This window comes from Cuculus canorus, chromosome 11 (genome assembly GCF_017976375.1).
Source record: "Cuculus canorus isolate bCucCan1 chromosome 11, bCucCan1.pri, whole genome shotgun sequence".
NCBI classification, from domain to species: Eukaryota; Metazoa; Chordata; class Aves; order Cuculiformes; family Cuculidae; genus Cuculus; species Cuculus canorus.
The window spans coordinates 1,379,610-1,405,726 of NC_071411.1; the positions used below are offsets into that span (position 1 = coordinate 1,379,610).

Sequence of the window (26,117 nt, forward strand, 5' to 3'; positions counted from 1 at the left end):
AAGCCCTGATTGCAAGTATCTGTTGCCTGGGAGCAGTTTTATACAGCTTAAAATGTTAGATTTATTTCTTTTTTTGGTTCCAGATACTTTTGATTCATTACCCGACTGGTAGGAAATCTGGCCTGGTCATCGCTAGAGATGAAGAGAACAGTTACCCACAGAGGTTGTCACTGGGACTGAGAAGTTAACAGCAAATGTAACTGTTGGAATTGCTTTCTTGTTTTCTTCATTCTAGGAAGGCATAGTTGAAAATCTCTTCAAGTGGGCACGTGAGGCTGATCAGCCGCTAAGGACGTATGCAACAGGGCTGTTAGGAGGAGCTATGGAAAACCAAGACATTGCTGCAAATTACAGGGATGAGAACTCACAATTGGTAATGATCACTTGATTGCTTTCCTCCTTTAGAGGGCAGAGAACCGTACCTTTGTTATTTTATCTCTGGGGAGCTCACGTTCCTGAGTCAACGTATGGGCCATACGGTAGTTATAGCAAAATCTGTGAGAGTCAGTAGCTTGTGCTTTCCATCTTTTCCTGACTGTACATTTGCTGAGGTTGCATCCTGATTATTCTGTTATACCAGTTTGTGTCAAAAATGCCAGTGGAAACCCGGGAAGGCAATTACTGTACTTCTTACTGGGCCTCATATTCCTGCTTCCTTAAAGAAAGATGTTCAGAAGCATTACATCTGTAACATCACATATCGTGACTTACATACTGCAGAGTATTTCAGAAGGAAAGGTAAATCAACATGGGGATTTGCTTTGAAATCATAATTTCTCTGGGCAAATGTACACCACCATGCTTCCTGCATGCTGGTTATGTGATAAGAACAAAAATGTGATCAGTGTGAGGTGTGTGACCAAAGCAAGAAGCATGTCCTCATGTGTTCTTTTCCAAATCAGGTGGCTTTGGTGCTTCGACGGCTACGAGAGTTACAGGTTACTGAAATGACTACAAAACAAGAAAACAAGCGTCCCAGTCCTCGGAAGGTGCCGTCAGATCCTCTGTTGCCTCTAGATGAAGAGGCTGTGGACATGGATTATGGGGAGATGGCAGTAGATGGAGAGCAAGAGGAAGTTTCTGGGGAGATGGAGATCTCCTTTCATCTGGACTCAAGTCACAAGACCAGTAGCAGAGTAAACTCTGCGGCAAAGCTAGATGATGGGGGACTAAGAAAAAGCAAATCGGGGAAACAGCATGAAAGAGATGGCTTCCGGAAGGCCAAGCAAAAGCTGGGCTTCTCTGCCTCGGAACCAGAGCGGATGTTTGTCGAACTGTCCAACAGCAGCTGGTCAGAAATGTCCCCGTGGGTGATTGGCACTAATTATACACTTTACCCTTTGACTCCAGCCATAGAGCAAAGGCTCATTCTTCAGTACCTGACTCCCCTTGGGGAGTACCAAGAGGTGAGCATGTGAAGCAGGGAGGAAGCGCTCTGTGCTTGAGTTCTGGCAAACTACAAGGGGTGTTGCAGGGAAGGATTTGCAGAATGGTTACATCATTGTTTCTGGTATGGTTAAGATCAGAAACTCTTTCTGAGCTGTTGGTGATCTTCAAATTGATGGAGCCATTAGTTTGAGTATTGCTGGGTAGGCAATACTCAAACCTGAACCTGAAACCGGCAAGTGTGTGGTCTGGTAGTTGGAGCATGGCACTAGGAATTTTATTGCTGGTTTCTGTTAAGTGTGGTGGTTGTGTACGTGCAGGGCAGTTAATTTGAAATACAGATGTTTTTCTAGTTCCCTTGGTGGGAGGGGATAGACTCCAACAATTAAAAGTCTGAGGAAATAATGAACTTGAAATTCTAAATGAAATGGTTTGTGTAACTCCTGCAGTAGTTCTGATGAAAAATGGCAGTGCTGATGTTATTCACATGCTTTTGAGAGATGTTGTTACTTACAAGGGCAAGGTAGTTGAGCAGTGTCAGGTTTAGCAAAGATGTTCCTTTTTTTTTTTAGCTCTAACTCTCAAGTTAGCATAGGTCTGCAGACCACCCTTATTTCTGTTTAATATTTTTTTTAGGTGGTTTAACTTAATTTGAAATAGAACAAAGCAACACAGCTTTGCTTTGTGATATACCTTATGTGTGTGTGTGCACATGTGTGCCTTGCTGCTGTGAGAGCCAAATACTCCTAATACCCTGCATGCTGATGGGATCACTTCATATGCCCGCGATAATAGGATATAAAAATAGGAATTAATACTATAAAGCTCTTACACAAAGAATTATGCAAAGGGTTTTGGTTTGTTGCCCTGCTCTCCTGTTTTTTCTGTTCAGTTGTTGGGTAGTTGTCTTTGCACAGATGGAAAGTGGAACCTATCGCCAGGGTGGTATCTGTGTGGATTTGCCATAGCCGCACTTGAAGGAGAGTCTTAAGATTTCCGTGTGGCAGCTGTCCTGCACCTTGCTGCAGTCAGCAGATGTATTACAAGAGGTCTGTTAACCTTTAGTGCTTCCTATGGATGGAGCTGGTTACCACTGACCTCTCAAACCAGGTATCAGCCAATAGGGGAAAACTGGGGGTCTGAGAGAGTAAAATCCACAACAGACCTTGGGTTTCCCATGAAACATTCAGCTATTCTCCCATCTTTCTTTTCTGCAGCTACTCCCCATCTTTATGCAGCTGGGATCGAGGGAGCTGATGATGTACTACATCGATTTGAAGCGAACCAATGATGTGCTGCTCACTTTCGAAGCCCTTAAGGTACACTGCTTTCGTAGTGCATAAACTGTACCATAAGCATTGTAGAAACATTGAATATGTCTGCTGCGTGCATCAAAGGCAAATGCTCGCTTTCTTTAGGCCTGTGTATCTTGCAGGATTCCCTGGGACTGGAAATGGCTTTCACTCGACCTGAATGCATTGTGGTTTTGGTTTTATAACTCTCAAGTATTTAAAATAAAAAAAGGGAGTAAAAGGAACTTGATTGTGCAGAAGTGTCATTTATTTCACTTGCCATCTGCCTATCTGAAGACAATAAGAATTCCATATTTTGTCAAACGCCCATATTCCTGCTGTCCTTATGTGGCATTCCTGAGTTGTTCTGCTGCCTGTTGTCTCAAGGGACATTGGTGAGGAGTAAGAAGTGTAAGCGTTCTTACTCCCAGGAGTCCCAGCATGACATCTCTGAGCTTGCTGTTTAGAATACCATAGCATTGTCTGAGTAGTTGTTAGGTTACCTCCCTGAGTTACAAAACCACACAGAATAACCTAATTCAAGCCAAACGTGCAGTGCAGCAGCACGAGTTATATTTCTGTGTGTGTCCTTTCCCTCTTTTGCACTAACTTCTCTGCCTGTGCTCCTCCAGTGTTGTTTTTTGCGCTGTTTCATTGTCATTTGTTTGAGAATGAGTGCTTGTTTTTACTGTGGGGCAGGGAATACAGTCGACAGTTTGAAGCATTCCAGTCTAATCTGCTTTTATCCTTCCTTAGCATTTGGCATCATTGCTGCTGCACAACAAGTTTGCAACGGAGTTTGTTGCTCATGGAGGAGTGCAAAAATTGCTGGAGATTCCTCGTCCTTCCATGGCAGCAACAGGGGTCTCCATGTGCTTGTATTATTTGTCTTACAATCAAGATGCCATGGAGAGGGTAAGAGGCATTCTTCTGATGTAACTGCAGTGATTCCCATTGTTTCTTAGTGTTCCTACCTGTGTTCAAATAGTGAATAAACATCTCTGAAGCTAAAACCCAAATTTATAGAGAAGCAATAGGAAGTATGTAAGTAATAGTGTGTTTGAGTGGTTTTGGGGAATGTCCTACAGTGCCACATCATGGCCTTTTGAGTCTCACAGGCACTTTTTTTTACTAGTCTGGAAATAGGACTTCTTATTTCATGTCCTGAGTTAAGCTGGGAGTAACTTGATACTTGTCCTCTGTCTGTTTTTGCCTCTCAAAGAACCCTCATTCTCCTTGGACAAATCCTTTTCAGCAAGCTGTTTGGAGTCCTTCTCAAGAGTGTTCCTTTGCTTTCTAGGTGTGCATGCACCCCCACAATGTGCTTTCAGATGTAGTGAACTACACCTTATGGCTAATGGAGTGCTCCCACGCCTCAGGCTGCTGCCATGCTACCATGTTCTTCTCCATCTGCTTCTCCTTCCGTGCTGTCCTGGAGCTTTTTGACAGGCATGATGGCCTTCGACGTCTGGTTAACCTGGTAAGGCCTGTAGTTTTGTGCAGCAAAGAGGGTTTTAATGTTGGGTTTTATACTGTTTACAGTGCAACTGTGAAATCGCAGTACCATATGAGCACAAAGGACACTGCTCATGCCCAAAGCTGATACATCTGGCTGGGCAGTTCTAACAGCTTGGGCTGGTACTGAGTCAGGGACATCCGCACTACAAGGTGTGAGCACGCTGTGTGTTGCGTAATATAATACCTGATAGTACTAGGCACAACATTGCCTCCAGATCCAGTGATGTAGCTGGATTTCTTTCTCCTTCAACAGAGAAGGAGGAAGAATGGTGCTTTTTGACTCAATAACTACGTGTTCATGCAGATAGCCTTGTCAGTTCAGACAGCTTTCCTCAGCTCTCAGTGCGCTTGCATGTCTTGTGGAACAAGTAAGTTAGTTTGAGCTTAGTACAAGCACAGCTGAGAGATGTAGGTGCTTTTTTTTTCCTTAAGAGTGAGCTGATGAAACCTTAGATTTCTTATCTTCTTTCTGCAGATAAGCACACTTGAGATCTTAAACCTGGAAGACCAAGGAGCCCTCTTGAGTGACGATGAGATCTTTGCTAGTCGCCAGACTGGGAAGCACACCTGCATGGCCTTGCGCCGATACTTTGAGGCTCACCTTGCCATCAAACTAGAGCAGGTGAAGCAGTCGCTTCAGCGCACCGAAGGGGGCATTTTGGTCCATCCACAGCCCCCCTACAAGGTGAGCAGCATGTTGAAAGGTTTTAACATGGTCGTTACGTTTTTCAAGTGAATCTAAGCAGCAGGAATATGTGGATGTCCTTTTAAGCGAGTGGAATAACAGGGGAACATGCAATTTAAAGGATTGGGATTCTTTATTTGTACTTTTTTCTTGCCATATGGAATGATACTGCAATAGAAAAATGCAGAAGAGTCTCTGAGGTTCATCTGAACTACATTTGATTCAGGTTCCTGCTCATCTGGTGTGGTTCCTTTTCCATCGCTCAAAAACTTAAGTTAGGGGCAGGTTACTTCTGATCCTCATGGGTTTTTCTATGCTTTTAATCTCTGAAAGGGCAAGATCTGTATGTACAGAAATGTGCATCATGTTGGAAAACTTGGAAATAAGTTTGATTTGATAATGACATGTGGAATGTGTCTTTTTGGACACTATAGTTTTTTTAGTGCAAGTTTGTAACCCGTGTGATCTCTTTGTAATGCTTCCTCCTTGCTTCCTTGCAGGCCTGCTCGTACACTCATGAGCAGATTGTGGAGATGATGGAGTTTCTGATTGAGTATGGTCCAGCACAGCTCTACTGGGAGCCAGCAGAGGTTTTTCTCAAGCTGTCTTGTGTCCAACTCATGCTTCAGCTCATTTCAATAGCTTGCAACTGGAAGACGTACTACGCAAGGTGAGCTGTTTGCTGTGTGGTGGTGCAGTAAGCTGGGACTCTTGGGCAGGACATTACATTTCTTGATTTTCTCCCTCTCTGGTAGCATTTAAAAACGAGCACGTACTGGTTAGTGCTGTTGGGGGCTTTGCTGGGGATGCACAGTTCTTATGAAAGCTAGCATGGAAAAAGGGTATGCTGCCAAGGTAGAGAGGGATGTCGTGAGATTTCTCTCTAGAGGTCTGTTCGCTGGTGAGTCGCTGCCTGCTGTAACTCGTTGTCATCAGCAGTGGTATTGTCACCAGGACTCCCTCTCTCCCAGTTTCTCTTGCCTGCAGATACTCCTTGCCTAACTTAACCTGAAAGCCTTTGCAAACTGTTTTGCTTCTGCAGTCCTGCCCTTCCTCTCAGGTTGCCTCTCCTGGGTGGTTTCTGTTCTCTTGTTTCTTGCTCTCTGCAGCTGTTTCCTAATTGCTGCCTGGATTAACTCCTACCTATCCATACAGGCTTGCAAACCTTGTGTTGTTCAGCTCTTCCACCTCTTGTGTAACAGCGCTTTTTATCTTCCACACACCTGTGTCACTTTTAAAGTGATGTCTTAAGTTGATGCCTTTTTCTCTATCACCATTGTCTGGTTCACTACCAAAGAGTTTCCCTTCAGAAAAACTTTGCCTCTAATTGACTGGTGTAGAGTATTTTAGACAGCAATGTTTTCCAGCTAAGATGTAGAGTTATGTTAGATTGAGAAGCTCAATTTAGGATGCTTTTGTGGATAAGTCTGAACATTCTTATTTTATGAATACAAAATTACAGCATCTTTAGGAGCCTGTGGGCAGGGGAGGATAAACATTGACAGACTGCAGGCGATGGTGTGCCTGCAAGCACTGCTTTCTGTGGCAACTAGCTCTTAAGAGGGGAACATTCTAAAATCAGAAGGCACCAGCAAATACATCCACTGTGACTGGTTTCCTCCTATTTATTGGAGCTGAGTGGTTTGAAAACTATTTAATATTATTGAAACAACTCTGTATGCGCATCTCTAAAGTTCTTCTGTTGCCTTCCAGGAACGACACAGTACGGTATGCTTTGGATGTACTAGCCATCCTGACTGTGGTTCCCAAAATCCAGTTGCAGCTGGCAGAACCTGTGGATGTGTTAGATGAAGCTGGGTCTACTGTTTCCACTGTGGGTAAGCTGACTATGATCCTGCTCACTTACACACTTATAGTTGTCAGCTGACTGTTTCTTACCTACAGTGAGGCAAGAGTTAAAATTAACCATGTATTAAGTTATTGTCAGGGGTGCAAGTAGGTGGGAGGGTAGAGTCTGGTTAATTCATGTCATGATTAGCACTGTGGTTGGATGACAGATTGGAAGGCATGGTCTTTGACTCGCACTTGTTTTCAAGAGCTCATTAAATACAGATGGAGGCAGACCCACTTTTGTAAGGAGACTATTAGGTTCCCTCCACTTAGAAATTTAGTTCTCCTGGGGATGTGGTGTTAGTGAGTATAGGAGAAGGACAATTATTGCTATGTATTTGAGTTCTGCTCTCACTAGCCACCTGCAGATTCACTCTGCAAATGAAGGAGATGTGCCTGGATCAGATCTAAGGCATGTGCCTTAAATGAGGAGGGACTTTACAAAAAGAAGAATAAGAGGTGGGCAGAGTACTAGATACAGGCAAGAGACAATTTCTTTTGCACAGAACCTTTCTCTAGACAAAATACCAACTCTTTCTTGAGTGAGGGTTTTGATCTTCTGCAGGGGATGTGAAAATAACAGGAACTCTGTCTGGGGGTAAAGACTGCTTTTGGAAGCTCTCATAAGATTGCTTTTTTTCCATCCACACTATGATATCCCGGTGCCCTTCCTTCCTCTCTGGTCCCACTCTGCTAGTATTCATACAAGAGAGTTGCTGTCTGCATTAAGAATCCAAGGCATGCCTGTGCATCTTCTTCTGTGCCACATATCTCAGATTTGGTATTCCTGCGCCATCCCTGGTCACCTTCTCTGAAAGATTCTTGGCTTACTGATGATGATGTGGAGGAACATCAATGTAGGAAAACATTTTGCTAGGGAGGCAGAAGAATGTCTTAACTAGTGAGCAAAACTTAGGAAAATCCCAGAATTAAGACATTTACCTATTTTCCTCAAATTTGAAGGCTTCCTTACTTGTCTGATGAACTGTGTGAGATACATTTTAGAGTACTAAAGAAATTGTTTTCTCCCTCACTAGGCATTAGTATCATCCTTGGAGTTGCTGAGGGTGAATTTTTCATCCATGATGCCGAGATTCAGAAGTCAGCCCTTCAGATCATCATAAATTGTGTATGTGGCCCAGACAATCGGATCTCCAGTATTGGCAAGTTCATCTCTGGAACTCCTCGGCGAAAACTTCCTCAGGCCCCCAAGAGCAGTGAGCACACATTAGCTAAGATGTGGAATGTGGTGCAGTCCAACAATGGTATCAAAGTGCTGCTGTCATTGCTGTCTATAAAGATGCCGATCACAGATGCAGATCAGATCCGAGCGTTAGCCTGCAAGGCCTTGGTGGGGCTCTCACGCAGCAGTACTGTCCGGCAGATTATCAGCAAGCTCCCTCTCTTCAGCAGCTGTCAAATTCAGCAGCTGATGAAAGAGCCGGTGCTTCAGGACAAGCGCAGCGAGCATGTGAAGTTCTGCAAGTATGCTGCTGAGCTGATAGAGCGAGTCTCGGGGAAGCCGCTGCTAATCGGCACAGATGTCTCTCTTGCTCGGTTGCAGAAAGCGGATGTGGTGGCCCAGTCAAGGATTACGTTTCCTGAGAAGGAGCTGCTGCTCCTGATTCGGAACCATCTCATCTCGAAGGGCCTAGGAGAAACTGCTTCTGTCCTTACTAAAGAGGCTGACCTACCCATGACTGCAGCATCTCACTCGTCTGCCTTCACCCCTGTTGCGGCTGCTGCCTCTCCCGTGACCCTGCCTCGCACTCCTCGCATAGCTAATGGCATCTCAGCCCGTTTGAGTAGCCACACTTCCGTAGGTTCCACCACCACCTCTGTCCATGCTCAGGCAAGGCCGTCGGCATCCCAAGGTCCACTTGCCCTTCCAGGCCCTTCTTATGCCAGCAACTCTGCTCTGATTGGCAGGATTAGCTTTGTCAGGGAGAGGCCGTCTCCCTGCAACGGCAGAAAAATCAGAGTGTTGCGACAAAAATCGGACCATGGCGCCTACAGCCAGAGCCCAGCTATCAAAAAGCAGCTGGATAGACACCTTCCTTCCCCACCCACGCTGGACAGTATAATCACAGAGTACCTTAGGGAGCAGCATGCCCGCTGCAAGAACCCTGTTGCCACCTGTCCCCCTTTCTCTCTCTTTACTCCCCACCAGTGTCCTGAGCCAAAACAGAGGCGCCAAGCGCCAACTAACTTTACCTCACGGCTGACCCGCAGGGCAGCTTTTCCGAAGTACGGAGGGGTGGATGGTGGCTGCTTTGATAGACACCTTATATTTAGCAGGTAAGGAAGAAAAATGTTTGTTGATCCCTCTCAGGATCCCTGTGCCAAAAAGCCTTACCTGGATTGAGGCTGCGCAGTCCCACAGCGGAATATCCTTGGAGGCAGGAGTGTTTTTATCCAACACTGACAAGTGGGAGAGCCTTGAAAGGCATTTTTAGAAGCTGTTCTGTTCCTCTTGTCCTTAGTACTGACCCTTTGTATGTAAAGCACACTTTATTTGCAGTATCATGTTGATTCATTGGCAGCATTGACTAATGGAGCTCACGGCTCTTTGTTCTCCTTTGGAAGGTAAGTACCTAACGCCCATTTCACATGAGAATGCAGCATAATGTCCCACTGAGGATGGACTCCAAGTGCTTCAAGTTAATGATGTGCTTTAACAGAAGTACTTAGTGCAAAACAAGCCCTGAAACATCGCACACACTGTTGTAACATACTCACTTGAGGGCTAGCCTTACAATGGACACTTAGCTTGTCCTAGAAGAACGCTATAACTTGTAACTATGTGATTTTTAAGGACTGGATTTAAGATCTTCCCACAGCATTTCAGTTTTTCTTCTCTCTTTTTGGTGACTCTTATATTTCTGCCTTCTCTAGGTTCCGTCCAATTTCTGTGTTCAGGGAAGCAAATGAGGATGAGAGTGGCTTTACCTGTTGTGCATTTTCTGCAAGGGAACGATTCTTAATGCTGGGTACTTGCACAGGGCAGTTGAAACTCTATAATGTATTCAGTGGACAGGAAGAGGCCAGTTACAACTGCCATAACTCTGCCATCACGCACCTTGAGCCATCCAGGGTAAGTAATCAAAGAGCTATTTGTAGTTTTAGAAGTTCTCTCAGCCGAAGCCCTGGTGTGTTTTGAACCCATATGGATGTGTACATCTAAAACGCACCAACTGCCTGGCCTGCAGTGCCTGTCATTAAAGTGCCTGTAATAGTCAGGTGCTCCCTCTCTGTGAGTCCTACAGTTATTTTCTTTATCTGTAACGTTTTTCTTTGCCTGCCGTGGGCTCTTTGTGTTATACTTAGTATGATGTACCTAGACTTAAGCCCCATAGAAGTAGTTTAGTAAGCAGTAAATATGCTCTAGTTCCTAAATTCATGTAAGTGTAAGTTAAAGTGTACAGGCAAAACGATAACCTCTCTTTTCCATGGTATTCTTTTCCCTTTTTTCCCCTCCACTGCCATCTGAAACTACAGGATGGATCATTATTGCTGACATCCGCTACGTGGAGCCAACCTCTGTCTGCGTTGTGGGGGATGAAGTCTGTCTTTGATATGAAGTAGGTATACTGTGATCCAGCTGGGGGTGTTCCAGTTAGAAGAACCTTCCAGTACAGTCAGAAACCCAAAGGACAAACTCTGTGAAAGAACAGTACTGCACAGCTCTCACAATGTCTGTGGTGTGCTCCCATTCTTATGTTTAGTATCTTGTCTGTTTTATTGGGTACAGACAGCATTGTTATACTCTAGCTGCCTAAAGTCCTGTTTAGTGCAAGGTAGATCAGTAAAATCACTGTTGTCCCTGAAGGTAAAGAAATATGTTTGTGTTTTTATTCTCCTCTTTGTAAATTATCTTGACAATCTTTCTGGTGCCAGTTCCAGAATTCTCCTAGCGTGGTGATTTGCACAGTGAAACTTTCAGACCTGGGTAAAGCTATTTAAAATTGATTTCGGTATTTACAATTGTTCCTTCCCATAAAAATGGATGGAACGCTCCTCGCTTTTAAAAGGTTTCACTGTTGTCTCCCTTAGTTGTAAGCAACAGTTCTGATGTGGCTTGGTTTAGGCCAGCTAGAGGGCATTCTGCAGATAAAAAGTTTAACGTTTCTCAGCCCTGCACATGTTTTTGAATGTTCACGATACCGTTCATCGCTCCCTCCTCTGTTATGTTTGTGACAGACCCTGCTGATGACAAGTCCACAGTCTTAGAATCGTAGAATAACTATTCTATGATTGATTCTACGATTCTAAGTCTGTGGATTTGTTGCTTGTGTGCTTTCCACTTCTCTGCTGTAAAGGCTGTGTCTGTAACGTATTTTCCTGCCAATGCCAGTGGAGCTTTTTAGCTTTGCAGTGTGCCATGGTCAGTGGTGAAGGAAAGTCTTTGCCACATTCTTAGTTATCTGCAGTGTTGAAGCCTCTGTGGGAGGCTCTGTGTTGGGGTGGTGTTTGGTTCACACAGAGGGTTTGAGTCTGCATTTCCTTGATTTCTTTACTGACTCTGCCCACAGGCATTCCTTCCCTGATGACCACTATGTGGAGTTCAGCAAGCACTCTCAGGACAGGGTCATTGGCACAAAAGGAGACATCGCCCATGTGAGTACCCGTACAGGTCATGGTTGTGGAGCTGTGACAAGAGTGTAGCTCTTCGCAGGACGTTTATTTAACAGATCCGGCTGCTACAATGCTCTGTGTAACTAATGAGATAAGAGGCTTTAGAGTAAAGCTTTCACAGTGTCAAATAACTTCTCCCTGTGTCTAAGGGTATAAACTTGACCACTCCAAAGCAACTGTAGCACAAGTAGTGTGCAGTGTGGTGCTTCTGTGATCCATATTCTGAGCAGCTGTAGCATCTGCTCTCTTTCATTTGAGAGAGATCGTGCAGGACTTCCCCACCCTCCCCACCCAAAGTTGCCTCCTTTGTCTTATTTTTCAGTAATAATAATAAAATTTCCACTGCAAACAGTAGCTTAGTCAGCAGCTATCGGAAATGGCCTATTAAAAGTGTCCTTCTTAAAAGTGTCCTCCTTTTGCTGCCCCGTACATTTGCAGCTTGCTTTTGGGTAATTTAATTTTACCAGTATATTTTTGGAGAACACTGTTTAGTGCGAATACCTGCAAATCTGACAGAAGCAGGATTCAGAGTGCTTCACCTCAGTGCTAATTTGCATTTGTTCAAGGCACTGTCTCTCTTGAAAGGGTATTTGCATAAGGAATTGTCATGAAACATACTTTATTCAAATTATTTATGATTTTACATATTGGTCTGATTTGTTTAACGAAACTGTCCATTCTTGCCCAGTTTTTAACTTGGTTTTATCTGGAAGGTAGATTGTATTGTGCTTATCTGGTAAACGGATTTGTTTTCCAGCCCTAGAGAACTTTTTCCTCTCTGTGAGTTGGAACAAGAGCTGGGTCTGAGGGATGTACAGGTCATATGTATCTGAGAAGATGGTCATAAACCCTTCATACTTAAAGCCCTTGTTATCTTTTTATCTTCCAGAAGTTTGGGGCAAAGCATAGAAAGTTGCCTTTCCATGCAAATGTCAGGAATTTTAACTCCTTTTCTATAGTTTCTGGCACTTTTTCCCTACCTGTGTGCTTTGGAGTCTTTATGTTTATAAATACCATCTGCTCTGAAAGCAGTTCCATTTCTGCGACTTTTCTAGCTGAATGGTACAGGGGAAACAGGGTGATTCTGGGAATGATCTAGAAGGAGGAGCAGGGGTGGTCTTAGGCACAGGTACGTTACAAATTGTGACTAATCTTTCTTTTTCTTTTTAATCTGAAAGATCTATGATATTCAGACTGGCAACAAGCTATTGACTCTGTTTAACCCAGATCTTGCCAACAACTACAAGAAGAACTGTGCCACCTTTAACCCCACTGATGACCTTGTCCTAAATGATGGTGTCCTCTGGGATGTCAGATCGGCACAGGCCATCCACAAGTTTGACAAATTCAACATGACCATCAGTGGTGTTTTCCATCCCAATGGGCTGGAGGTCATAGTCAACACAGAAATTGTATCCTTTGGCCACTGTGGTGACTGATGTCCTGGCACCTGAAGAATTTGTGTTGATAAACGAGTAGTTGCTTGCAGAAGTTGTATTCACGGTCTGCTGTATCACAAGTTGTGTATGGTAATAACAGTTTTCATCTGAAATGAGTAAGTAGGGACTGCCAGACAGCAAGTGGACTTAAATCTAGATTCTGCCTCTGATACGGCCTAGAGGAAATGCTTAACATGGAGAGAGAACAAGAGGATATTCCTTACTAATATTGTTTGTGGTACCTCTGCTCTCTCCCCATCCCTTACCAAGACTAGCCTTGAGGCTGCTGCAGAAAAGTCTCCTGACTGGCAGTGATGTTTTGTGTAAGAGCTTTCTCGTTCTGAACACGTGGAGGATGCTGTGGTGCTTGAGTCCGATGCTGGGTCTGTTATATTTGCAAGAGAGTGGCAATGGGGTTTCTTGAATGCGATTAATCAGCTGTTTGCCACTGTGTTAGAAAGGAAATGTGAACTTTCAATTGTTTGTTGCTCCTTAGCCTGTATTTTTCCAGTGGGACCTCCGGACTTTCCATTTGTTGCATACAGTACCCGCACTGGATCAGTGTCGTGTGGTCTTCAATTATACCGGCACAGTTATGTACGGAGGTAGGATTGCTCAGTCTTATGTTACTCTCCTTGGTCACCTCTGGTTTGAGATAAGCAGATGATTGTTCAGTGAAATCAGAAGCTTCAGAGAGTCTGTAACCCCAGACCTGACTGGCATGCGGGGACTGGAATCTTTTCAGGAAGTTTGTGCTGTGTGTGTTGCTGACAAATACAGTTTTCTCTAACTTGAGCGATATCACAACCCATTCGTGAGATTAAAAAAATCAACCTATTATAAAAGAAAATGTGTGTAACAGCAGATCTGATGATGCTTGAGAAAAGAATTTTGTCCTCTGTGTTAAGTTTGTGATGTGCAGTGTTAGCAAAGGCAGCTCTGGAAGAGTGGATCCTGAATGGGTCTTGCCAGGCTATTAAGGAAAAAGAAAACTCATGTCAGAATCTGATTTTATCTTGAGTCGATTAGTGATGGTGACGAATGGAAGGTGGATTTATGGAGTAATCTTCCCTTCTATCAGCTATGTTGCAGGCAGATGATGAAGATGACCTTCTAGAGGAGAGAATGAGAAGCCCCTTTGGCTCTTCTTTCAGGACATTTAATGCAACGGATTACAAACCTATAGGTAAGAGGAAGAGAAGCCCAAATAGCTTGGTCTGGAGGCTTGAGGTTTCATTGAAAGTTCTGCTTAGTGACATTCACTTCCTCCTCCCCTTTGCGCATGTGACAAAACAAGTTCTGCTACAGCATGTTCTGATCAAAGCACGGGAGCTGGGTTTAGTACTGAAGTAGTTCCAAGTATCTTAGCCTGTTCAGTGTGTGACTGCCTTGCTTGCTACTGTTTGGCAGTTCTGGCTTTCTCTTCCGTTCCCCTTTCCAAGTAGGGCGTAATCTGAGACAGCAGGTCATTTGGCTAAGATGTCATCAATCTCATTTCAGGAAGGGCCTTCTTGTTTTTTAGTTTTCATTTTGTTTTCCTAACAGCATTTCCCACTGCTGGTAGGTCAAAATGCTGCAGGTTTGGTCTCCAGCTGGTAAAGCTCCTGGAGCTAAGCTAATTGCTGCTACGGACATAAGCCAGTGTGGCTTTTGCTGTTGAAAGGAGACATGGCTCACAGCTCAGTCCCTTGGTTGCTGCCTATCCTGGAAGATTATCTGTTGTTTACTGTGCTTAGAGAAGTCAATAACTGTATTACCAAGGGAGGAGGCATGTGCAGAGCAGGTTAAGAACTTAGCTGGCTATCTTTTATGAGTCGCTAACATTTCTGTTCTTTATCAGAGGTTGAATCAGTTACAAATGTTCTTTTCGCTTTTATTTCACCTGTTGTTTCCTGTCTCAACACTTCAGTATCTGCTTTTATATTTTTGTATATTGTTAGATCTTTTCTTTCAGCCAGCATTAAGTAATATGCAGTTAACTGTGTGTGTTTTATGGTGTTTTCTAGCCACCATAGATGTAAAGCGGAATATCTTTGATCTGTGCACGGACAGCAAAGACTGCTACCTGGCTGTCATTGAGGTAAAAGAGCCAAGAATAAACTTGGGTCTCCGTAGCTGTGCCTTGAGTGCAGTGCTTTTTCTTTCTTTTCAAAGCCTTCAGAAGTGATGATTCTGGAGTTAAATTCCTGTCCTAAGTGGTGTTTTGATGATGGCAAAGATGCTGTTAGGCTTTTTTGTCCACCCACAGCGGTCTTAGTTTTCTGCCTCTGATTCCTTAAACTTCCAAACACATTTACCTCTCTCTGTCAAACACTTCCTGCTTTAAAATGTGCAGAAGTTTTCCGTCTCATAAACATAGAGAGAAATGCTTTTTTCCCGATTTATAGCAATAATTTCTTATTAATATGAGGTATCGGAATGCTGTCTTCTGGAATGCTGGCTGTATGACAACTTTGAGCGTTCTCTCAAGACATATGGTTCAGTGATAATAATAGAGAGGCAGATCTGAAAGGAGGTGGTGTGTGGTGGGTGAGTACTAACCCACGGCATGTTAAGGATCCAGTAGAGGTTTTCTTAAGTCCACTAGTAAAAGCATAACTTGTGGTTATTTACATTTCTCCTGGGCTGGTTCTTGAAACCGAAAAGACTCGGTTTTAGTGCTAATGGAACTGTTGCTAGCGAACGGGATAGAAGGATTTTGGTGATGTTTCTGTAATTGAGGTCAATTATAGCACTGAATGTGAATGCTGAGCTTAATTCCTGGGCTAACCACTGTGCGGGTGTCTCGTCTTCAGAATCAAGGGAGCATGGATGCCATGAACATGGATACAGTTTGCAGACTGTATGAAGTGGGCAGGCAGCGTTTGGCAGAAGATGAAGAGGATGAAGAAGAAGATCAGGTGAGAAGTCTAGGATTAACCTGGTTCTTCAAGGGTAGCTGTTAGCCATTCGTGGTCATTTATCATGCACAAAGTACAAGCACTTTCTTTGGTCTCATCTAATCTGTAACTCACTTTACTGTCAGCGTATACTAAGACTGTCTGTGCAGAACCTGGGTGAACTTTGTGCACAGTAAACTGACATGGTGATTTATAGTTTAATTATTAATTTCCCTAAGTGTCCCAATCTCAATCAGATGCTCTGCTGTTCTCCTTGGGGTTTGACACCCAGTAGAGACAGCAATGCTTTGAGGTTTTCCTTTTTTCACTTCCGAGTCTCATAGTTGGGCATAATTTGTCACCAATTTCCAAATGAGACAATTTGTGAAACTGTGGAGTACTTCTCCACAGCAAAATGTTCAAAGAATTGTAAAGAAAGCTGCAGGTGTGCAATGGGATGCATGGGTTTTTCTTCTCAGATCAACCTTTGATGTTGGCAGCTTGACAGAAGAGCTGAGAGCTGCAATAAGTGCTTCTCAGGGTGCAGCTGGTAGAACGCACAGAATATTTACCACAATACAATGAGAATTAAAGACAGATTTGTAGCTTTTTGGGTGTCAGATGTGGGCTGGCTTTTCTTTTTGATCAGGCAAAGAGCTTATGCTTCAATTCCCTAAATTCCCAATTTTAAGTGCAATATTCTCTGCTCTTTGGTGTCTGCGTTCCAGTAAATCATATATTTGTACCTCCTGTGTGAAAAGCTGACTTCACCTCTTTCCAAAGAATGTCAGAAGATAATATTTTGGTGGGTTTTTTTTTTCCAGACTCTGTGGGAAGCTGGATTTCTCATGTCCTTTCTGCCTCTGAATCTTCCTGTTGCTAGGTTAGAACTCCTGCTTTCTAGTTCAGAAGACGGGATAGCAGATCCCAGGAAAGAGTAATTCTCTTTGCAGTTAGTTACTAAAGCAGTAATTCTGCTTTGCAGACAGTTTGCTGCCCTTACCTCTCTACGTGCTACAATGTTGTCTTGGCATTCTTATGAAGCCATTGGTCATTGGTTCTATGTCCAGATTGGATGGATTTAGTTTAGGAGCCTTTAGGGTTGAATGGAGAGTAGAATTCCTTAGTGGGGTGTGTGGGGAAATGACTGTTGCTTTCAAGATGGTTTTACTTTCTAGCTATGCGGTGCTTGCCTCAGGCTATACTTTCTGGCTTTGTCTCTACTTTGACTGGTTTTGTGCACAGTCAGTATATTTTAGTAAGCTTATTCACATTTTCTTTATAATACCTCAAAAAAATAGTTTGTAGCAGAAACCGATTTTGCGCTGTGCAATTATTAACCAGCAGCTATCAAGATGCCACTTTGTGATATCGCTGGTAAGTGTTGACCCAAGTGGAGATCTGTATTTATTCAAGAGGACGCAGTCTGAATGCTGTGGGTTCCAGGCTGTCACACTGGGTACCAAGCAGAGATAAGGTATCTGTCATCTGTTGGATGTGACCAGGGACGCTTCCTGGCTTACAAATGGAGGTGGCCCAGGCATAAGTTAAGTGTGCTAAAAGCTTTTCTGTACAGCTTATGGAGTATTCAAACAAAGCTGCTCTGGGACCGGGATCGATTTGCAAGCTAAGGGTGACTGGCTGATAGGCAGAATTGCTGCTTTTTATGGCTCTTCGTTTCTGGAGCGCATAGATGTTTCCCAGACAGCAGTTTTTAGGGATGGTTACAATCAAGTCTCTTTAGTAAGAGAGATTTGGTTTTAAAATAAACAACACTTATGAACCCAAATTCAATTCTATCTGTATATATTTAGCAAAACATGAACTAAATACCTTGCTATGTGTCCGATAGCTATCCCCTGCTGTTCCTCCAGGCTTGTTTTAGTTTCAGGCTTACAAAATACAGCTTTTTGTCTCCATAGAGACATCCAGCATTGAGCTGGAGTGAGGAGAGGTTTTTCAGAATGAAGATGGAATCTCTCTGGCACTCTTGTCCATAAGGCAAATAAGAGTAATTTGATTTCTGTGTATTTGTAGCTCGCATGTATGTAGGTGTTTACTCCTTGCCCAGTTGGTTTCTGTGATACAGGCTTTGAAAAATTTGAGATAAGTCTTCAAACTTGTTGACACTTTTCACAGACATCCTAAACCGCCTTCTGGCTAAAAGATGCTTTCTGATCTTTTACAAGAAAGTGGTGTGGGGGGGAAATCCATGTGAATCAACATTAATCTGGTATCTCTTTGGTCAGGATTTTTAGAGCAAATATTAATCTGTTTGGCCCCTGTGTTTTCACACCTTGACTTTATGCATGAAAATATATTTGTATATGATCTACATGGGTCCATGACTACAGGTTTTTGCCTGTACAGAAAGTAATAAGTACTCATATATAAGCTGTTTGATGTATTGGTCTGGCCTAGTGTCAACTGAGAGTTCTGTGGCAGATTTTTAGAGAAGCAGAAGACTTGAGATCTGGAAAATGAACTAGCTGGGTTATGTCACCTATAGATACCTTTAAATTCCTTCTCTTATTTAAGAGAAGAAACAAAGGAAGTATATTATTCCTGCTTTCTCAAACCAATCCTTGTAAAATCACCTGACATTGCATAAATTGCCCTCAAATGAGATGCTCAGGCTGACTTAGCTGGCTTGTGCTGCAGGAGAGGTTTGTGGGTTTGATGGAAATCCTTGAGCATGGCACCACTGTATCTAGATTCTTCCCTGGCTGTTAAATTAACCTTTCGTATAAGATCCCTGGAATGCTGCCTTTGCCTGGTAATCGCTGGTAATCTGGAGCTGTCGAGCCTTGTTAAATGAACACATACTGAATGGATATTGACACTCTGTGGTCTGTACTTATTATCATGACTGAGGGAAAGTGAATAAGCTGCTCCTCTTGGATGTTTTACTCCCAAAACACTAGTCTTGCTGCCTTGAACTTAGTGATTGGTATATTGTTTCACTGTTGGGTGAGATCTAAACAAGTCCATCAGCGACTGACAGTCTCACAAGCATTTTGTCAGGTTGCGTTCAGTCTGTTGGAAATAGGCAGAGTTCCCTAGTTTCAGTTTGCAGCAAGATCTGCCCCCTCTTCCTCCTGCATGTGCCACCGCTTTGATACATTCCTTCAGAGTTGGACTTAGTAGCTCAGATACTTGTCTTATTTTTACTGGTACAGATGCTGGACCATCTTTTGGCGTTGTTAGCTAGCTTAATTTATTTCCCTTTCTTGGCTGATTAGTATACCCTGTTTCAGGTAATCTGCTGTCTTGTATAGTGAGGCAGACCAGGAATTCCAGAGGCAGTGGTGCAAAGGAACGGGAATGTGTTGGTCTGGCCTAGAAATGGCACATGGCGGTTGCTGCAGGCTAGGAGAGGAGACTTCAGAAGAGCTCGGTGATCAGAAAAGCTGAACCCAAGGGAACTGGCTGAGCACAGAGCAGGCTCAAAACCATGAAACCTAAACTGGGGAGACATGATCTCTGGAGAGGGTCACAGGATTTTCAGTCTCTGCATTTTTACCTCTTAGTTTGATTTTCCTTCCCATATTGGCTCTTGAAGGCCTATTTTTCTCTCTGTGGGACTTGATGTGGATGGTGTTGCATCTGTGAGGCTCAAGTAGTGTTCTCAGCTATTTTCATGTTCAGAGCGATGTATGGCTTCAGCAGCAGTTTGCCACACCGAGCTGTCCCTGTCCTATAAAGTGTGTTCTACTTCTTTTGCCAGAGCTGAAGAACTGTTAATTACCCTGCAGTGCTTCTGGGCTATCGAAATGGTGATGGTAGGTGTGTAATTTGTCTTTTTGCATTGGTTTAGAAAGTTCTAGGCGATGTGAAATGAAAGCTTTGGAGATAAGGCAATAAAGACAATCACTATCCTGACGTGGTTTAGCTGGGGTGGAGAAGGTTTTGCCTCAGCTTTCTCTGTGGTCTTTGTGATCACAGTTCCTACTTTTATTTTAGGCCTCTTCCCCCATCTGCCCGCCACAGCAATTCCACTGTACTTGGGTTGCTGTTGGTTTGATTCAGGTTTGTTTTCCTGCGGATACTTATTTGCTGGGGGAAAACCCCACAAACCTTAACCTCTGTTGGCACAGGTATTCAAGAACCATCAGACCACAGCAGGGCTTTGTCACTACAAAGCTGTCTGGGATGATCTGTGTCATCAGGGAACTTAGTTTGTCAGGAGCTGTTCATGTAAGACTTGAAGATATGGTTAGTTTTGAAATCCCGTTCCAGATGAAATGGTTTGCAGGACAAGAGCCGGGAACAAATATTTTCAGACAAGTGTCTCAACTGATAATAATAAACTTTATTACCCACCTTAATAGGAATTTTTGAACTTAGTTGCAGCTGAGGAGGCCAGGTAGAGAGTGGTTTCTATCAGGCACCCGTTTACTGAACAGCTTCATCCTTGGAGCAGGCATCATCCAAAACAGATTTAAACAAAAAAAAAGGGGCGGGGAGATTTCCCAGTACCTGTACTTGTTACATTTATTTGCTACTGTCTAAAAATGTGTTAATTAGAACCTGTGCTCCTGTTTCAGAATGCAGTTTTGCTAGCTGTCAGTTAGTGTAAACATGGGATTCTTGGAAAGGGAAAAGCAGTGGGAGTTTGCAGAAAGCTGGACCTAGGATTATGGAGTAAAACAGCTTCAGCAGAGATAAGAGTATTCTGCCTGTGCTGAGGCAGAAATGAAAGGTTGACTTCCTCTCGCCTAACACATCTTTCTAGAATCCCCATAGTAGCTGGGGTCCAGGACAATAAAAGCTGTCTCAGCTGTGATGAAAAATGTCAGTCAGGAACTTGAAGAAATAAAGGAACGAACTTTCGTCTGTAGAGGGAGAGTTCATTTGCCTGCCCAGTTCTGAAATCCCTTTATACACTGTTGGGTTTTGTCATGCAATTAAAGGAACAGGCTTATTTTTGTGAGTGAGGATGTGAGACCAGTGAGAGGAAGGGAGAGCAGCAGACCTAATTCGGGACTCCTTCAGTTATTTCTGACCTACAGCACAGAGAATGTCAGTCCCATTAGAACACATTTATCTGCAGTGTTAAAGAGCGTATCAACTGAAACGATGACTCGCACATGCCTTAGAGAGGACAGTGACTGGAGCTAGATTGGTTATCATCAGGTATATCAGGTCGTGTTACAGTGAATGCATTCCATAGGCAAAACCAGAATATTGGTCAAAAGAGTCCCGACTGAACGTGCCAGTCCTACAGAGGCCCAGTTACTTTACAATTTTTGTTTATCTGTGTCGTGGGTGTTTTTCCATTCATCACAGGTAAGTGGTCATTGTTAGACAAGCTAAACCTACTTACACAGACTAAGAGAATAACTGCTTTTTTATTTTTTTGCTCCATGTGTTGCCTCTGTGCCATACTGTGTGCTGTGTGCTGTTTCCTGTATTAAATCTGCACATGCCTACACCTGCGTAGAAGCCCATGGTAAGAGTCCTTGCTTGTTACGTGTAGTCACTTCTGCGCATTCCCAGGCTTCTAAGTTTTTAGCTCTCTGACCTCATTAATGGCTATGAAGAAGTAGAAATTCTAACACTGAAGTACCCAAGGATGTGCAGCAGCGTAGCGTGAAGGAGATGAATATTTAGAGTGAATTGAATGGTCTGACAATAGGAAGTCAGTTTGGGCTTGCTCACTGAGGGGAAGGATGGAGACTAGGTCATCTAGGATGTAAAATGCCTCACACACACACACACCCCGCCCCGGAAGGACTCTTGACTATGTTTAAGCTTTTTCCACTGCCCATTGTCCAGGGAGGTTAAGAAGTGGGTGGGGGAGGAATTGGATACAGACTCTTAAGAGACTGAAATCCAGACATTGTTAGTCCTGAGACTGCATGGCAAAGTATCCCAAAGTGCTGCACAGATGCTGTGGAAGCAAAGGGAACGATTGTCAGAAGGTAGGATGAGGGGATTGGCTGGGGAGAAAATGAATTACTAAAACAAGGAGAGGCTTGTTCCTCTGGAGTGAAACATTCCTGAGTGAACTGGATCTGAACAATGATGAAATGTTCCTTTCTGTGAAAGCAAAGCCCTTTGCCATGCTGGAAATAGGTAGTAATGAAAATGATAATTTGGAAGAGGCCTTCTAAAAGTGAGCTTGCTTTTTTCCAGGGGAAACTTGAGTGAGGAGGGTGAGAGAGAGGGGGAAGTAAACTAGGAGGTGGTTGCTTGCAGGAGCAAGTAAATTGAACAAAGTAACGAGACCCTGGGAAAGGTGAACTTTTTTACGAAAAAAAAGAGAAAATAAACAGTTTATTGAAGCAGATAGAGATTGTGTTTTCAGTGGAAGGGATTGGTGCTGAAGAGCATCTGCAGGTGAGAGTTTTTGACTTGGAAGTGATGATAGGAGGTGAGCACAGGCAGGGGAAGGAGCAGCCGGGAGGTGGTGACAGCATAGATCAGTTGGGCTGAGAACTATTGGCATAAATACTTGCTTTCAACTGTGAATCAGCTCCTAGCAGAGGAAGAAAAAGTGGATGATGTGTTAGATGAAAAGATGAAGCTTTTTGTAACAGCTAAAATCATGTCAAATAAGCAAAAAAATCAGTGATCTGTAAATGTCAAAACTGAGTTAAGGTTTCCAAACCTAATATCGACAATCAAAAAACGCCAGTGGGATCTTCCCTTGTCAACCAACAGCCAGTCTAGAATAAACACAGATTGTGTGATCTGCAGCTGAGTCGTCTCAGATTCTGTTCATACCGTCCCAAGAAAAATCAGGTTTTAAGAAATGTAACCAAACTCCATAAAATTCTTAAAAGTGCTTACAAAGCAAGCCAGTATATGTTTATGTGCTGCACATCTGCAATGCCCTAAGCCAGGCTTCCTGAACACGTTTTGTATTGCTGTGGTGTTAAAATACAGTGCAGAAATATGTTCAAATAAAAAAATCCAGGTTCCACCTGGTTAACAGGTATTTTGCATCAGAGTCTGAATAAGTGAAAGACTGGGATTTTCCTGAGTCTTTGAGTGTTTTTTGAGATGAAGACCAGTGGATATATGAAGTATCAATAACTTGTGCTAGCCAAACCCACAAATTTTGTGGACTTTGTATGTGCAAATTGGGTGGGTAAAGGGGAGTGGTAAGGGAGTCTTTGATGATGATGGCAGTCTATGAAGTGCAGGCAAATGTGCATCCAAGAGCAGTACGGGAGAAAACACATTAATCTTAGAATTATAGAATCATGGAATGGGTTGGGTTGGAAGGGATCTCAAAGCCCACTCAGTCCCACCTCCTGCCATTAGCAGGGACACCTCCCACTGGATCGGGGGCTCCAAGCCCCATCCAACCTGGCCTTGAATACCTCCAGGGATGGGGCAGCCACCACTGCTCTGGGCAACCTGGGCCAGGGCCTCCCCACCCTCAACGGAAAACATTTCTTCCTGAGATCTCATCTAAATAAGATATGTGCACACTTAATTTAGTTAATTAACAAAATCTTATCCCAGAAGAACTGATAGTTCCTGCAGCCTTTATACTTGTCTGAACTGTATAGCTGGTGATGTTATATGTTACTGGCTTGCATTCTTAATTCTTTTTGAGTTAAACCATTACAAAGCCTTTGTATAGATGGTCCTTTTCAGCCTAAGCTGGTCTTTGTTAATTGAGTCAAACAAATTCTAAGTTAAACCGAGGCCTGTCTGTTCTCCTCTGCCTCTGGGCAGCTATTCTGCACTGAGACTGCAGCCTCCCTCTTTGCTATCCTCTTACAATTATAACCAGGGGTTTGGTTTGTTCTCTTGTTCACTGTAAATTGTCAGCTTTGTCTTTGTTCATTGCCTTATTTTTGCAGCCTTTTTTAGCTGTGGTGAATCAGCACCGTAAGTATTTATGCAGAGGAGTGGGACCAGGAAGCCACTCTGTACGTGAAACAGGGTGGGTGGTTCCTGGATTAAAATTCCTGTGTTACAATTGCGATGCTGTGCTTTCAAAGACCAGAGAGAGTTGGTCATCCAGGTATGTTGATGCTATAATGGCCTCTGCATTGCAGCTGTTAATGTAGTGACATCTGTGTGTGCTGGATGGAGCTGTAGGGACACTGGCACGGTGTTCTGAAGATGACACAGAAAAGCCCTAGAGTTTGTGTTCAGTATGTTATGTAATAATAAAATCAGTATGTATCTGTGTAATACATAATTACAGATTTGAGTCTCACTAGGGGGTCAGTGGGTACTCTGCTTTAAACTGTTCTGCTTATCAAGGTGAAGTTAATCCTAAGTTTAGCTATCTGCACATAATTAACATACCTGAATCGCAGTGTAACTAAAATGGCCAGTACTGTGACATCCTTAATTCAAAAGCTGGGCTCCATCTGCTTCATAATTGTGCAAAACGTGTTCCTTCCCAAAACAAAGAGGCAGTTAAGGTGGAATGACTTGGGAGATGCCTTCCCGTCATCTGAGAGCATTCTGTTTGAGAAAAGGAGACGTGCAGGGATATTGAACCCTTTCTTTGAGTCTGGAAGACCTGGAGCTTGCCTTGTGGTGGCACTTCTTGGTCTCTTGCTTGGATGGAGGAATGATAGGACTGTAACAGCTTCTTTCCACTCAGTTTTATCTGCTAGCACTGATTTTGGGATTTGATCTGTACAGGTTGTTTTATTGAATGCAAATTCGTATAGTTTGGGTGAGGAAGATCTTGATTCACAGGTAAATCCTAAAGATGAGACTTCTGAGTTGCTTTAAACAGTTCTGTCATCTGAAGCTGAGCGATTCAAGGATTAGTTTAGGCTCATGGTATCTTTCCCTACATTTTACGTCTTATCTAAAGCAGTAATGACCAAGAGACTGAACATCCATGCTGCATGCTGTTTAATGCAAAGCAGAGGATTTGGTCCAGTTGAAGCTAAAGCAGTTTGTACAAGACTAGCAGCAGAGCCACGGATTAACAGATCTTACTGCATGTTCATCTCGAGAGTGCATTGTGGTGAGGCGTGTTGATGGCCAGTACCAGAAATGAGCTTGAGCCTATGGTACCTATGTTGCACCAGCACTTTGCAGATAAGACTTTGCAGGCCTGCAAATATCCAGCATGTGTCACATTCTGTAGTTGTGGAGAGAAGGTGTTTGTCTGGGTGAAGGGAAACTGTGTGATGTCTGGATATGGGGAGAGCTGAAAATTCTGGGTGCGTTTTCTTCAGTTATTCTTACTCCATTTCATGTTTGTTTTAATGTCTGCGATGGACTACTTTTGCTGTCTTTATAGGAGGAGGAAGAGCAGGAAGAGGAAGATGATGATGAAGATGACGATGATACCGATGACCTTGATGAACTAGATACAGACCAGCTGCTGGAGGCTGAGCTGGAAGAGGATGAGAACAATGAAAATGCTGGTGAGGACGGAGAAAATGACTTCTCTCCATCCGATGATGAGGAGCTTGCCAACCTCCTGGAAGAGGGAGATGAGGGTGAAGATGAAGATTCTGATGCTGATGAGGAAGTCGAGCTGATTCTTGGAGACAGTAAGTATGTGCCCATCTTAGTGACCACAGGTGACCTTATCCTCTATTTAATGTCCTGACGCATATGTAACATCTAAGTCTTCCCTGGAATGACTTAGCCAAGTTTCCCCCTCGCTGCTATGAAAAGTGCTTATTCACCAGTGGCCTCTCAAAAGTGTTCTCAGTAAAAACAGCTCTCGTCTGAGAGAAGAGCTGTGAGTTCTGGGAAAGAAGGTGTCTCCGTTCTTCAAGTGCTCCCAGGTACGTGTGTGAGAACTTAAAGGCAGCCGAGAAACTCCATGTGAGGAAGTGTTGTGTGATTGTTTGCCTGTCCTGCCTTTCAAAGGGACACTGGCTGAAGTGTTACCTTGCCCGTCTTCTCTGCCTTAGTTGTACCTGTAAGGACAGAGAAGCAGTTTTGGTCCTTGGTGCTATTCTTTCTCTTTTCTTGTTACTTAAAGTGCAAAACCAACATGACATTTCTGAGGTCACTTCCTTTTTTTAGCTCATTCTGAAGCTAACATAACTTTGGGGATAAAATTTGAATTGTGCTCTTTTTTGACATTCCACAGATACACAAGTTTGAAAAGTGAACAGAGAGAAAGAGAGAGATTGTGTGTGTATATGTGTGTGTGTGTATATGTGTGTGTGTGTATATGTGTGTGTGTGTATGTGTGTGTGTGTGTGTAGGAAAGTTCTGTAGCAATTCACTTTGGAAAAAAGCTTCACAAGAAAGTCTAGGTGAGCAGGATAACATCAGACTGGGGATTTATGATACCAGATTCTGTTCCCTTTCTTGCAGCACAGTTTTTGAGTGTGCATGGACAAGCCGCTCAGTTCTATTTGATTTCCAAGCTGTTAAATAGGGATAATGTGGTTACCTTGTGCTAAAAGGTTGGTAACGATAAGTAATTACAATGTGTGAGCTGCTTGAAGCATGAGAGCTGAGGTGGGAGTCAATCTTC

The 26,117-nt window shown here is 43.4% G+C and overlaps 1 protein-coding gene across 2 annotated transcripts in view; it reads left to right on the forward strand.

The window, feature by feature from the left end:
* Positions 1-26,117, forward strand: part of DCAF1 (DDB1 and CUL4 associated factor 1) — a 43,138-nt gene that overhangs the window by 12,962 nt on the left and 4,059 nt on the right. For both annotated transcript variants that reach the window (XM_054076456.1, XM_054076455.1), the window contains exons 6-23: positions 236-373; positions 903-1,406; positions 2,604-2,705; positions 3,435-3,593; positions 3,979-4,158; positions 4,672-4,881; positions 5,382-5,551; positions 6,595-6,719; positions 7,770-9,030; positions 9,628-9,826; positions 10,231-10,313; positions 11,265-11,349; positions 12,546-12,779; positions 13,318-13,411; positions 13,888-13,992; positions 14,813-14,886; positions 15,602-15,706; positions 24,918-25,173. In XM_054076456.1, the coding sequence (XP_053932431.1) occupies positions 236-373; positions 903-1,406; positions 2,604-2,705; positions 3,435-3,593; positions 3,979-4,158; positions 4,672-4,881; positions 5,382-5,551; positions 6,595-6,719; positions 7,770-9,030; positions 9,628-9,826; positions 10,231-10,313; positions 11,265-11,349; positions 12,546-12,779; positions 13,318-13,411; positions 13,888-13,992; positions 14,813-14,886; positions 15,602-15,706; positions 24,918-25,173 (4,084 nt within the window). The remainder of the gene's footprint in view (positions 1-235; positions 374-902; positions 1,407-2,603; positions 2,706-3,434; positions 3,594-3,978; positions 4,159-4,671; positions 4,882-5,381; positions 5,552-6,594; positions 6,720-7,769; positions 9,031-9,627; positions 9,827-10,230; positions 10,314-11,264; positions 11,350-12,545; positions 12,780-13,317; positions 13,412-13,887; positions 13,993-14,812; positions 14,887-15,601; positions 15,707-24,917; positions 25,174-26,117) is intronic.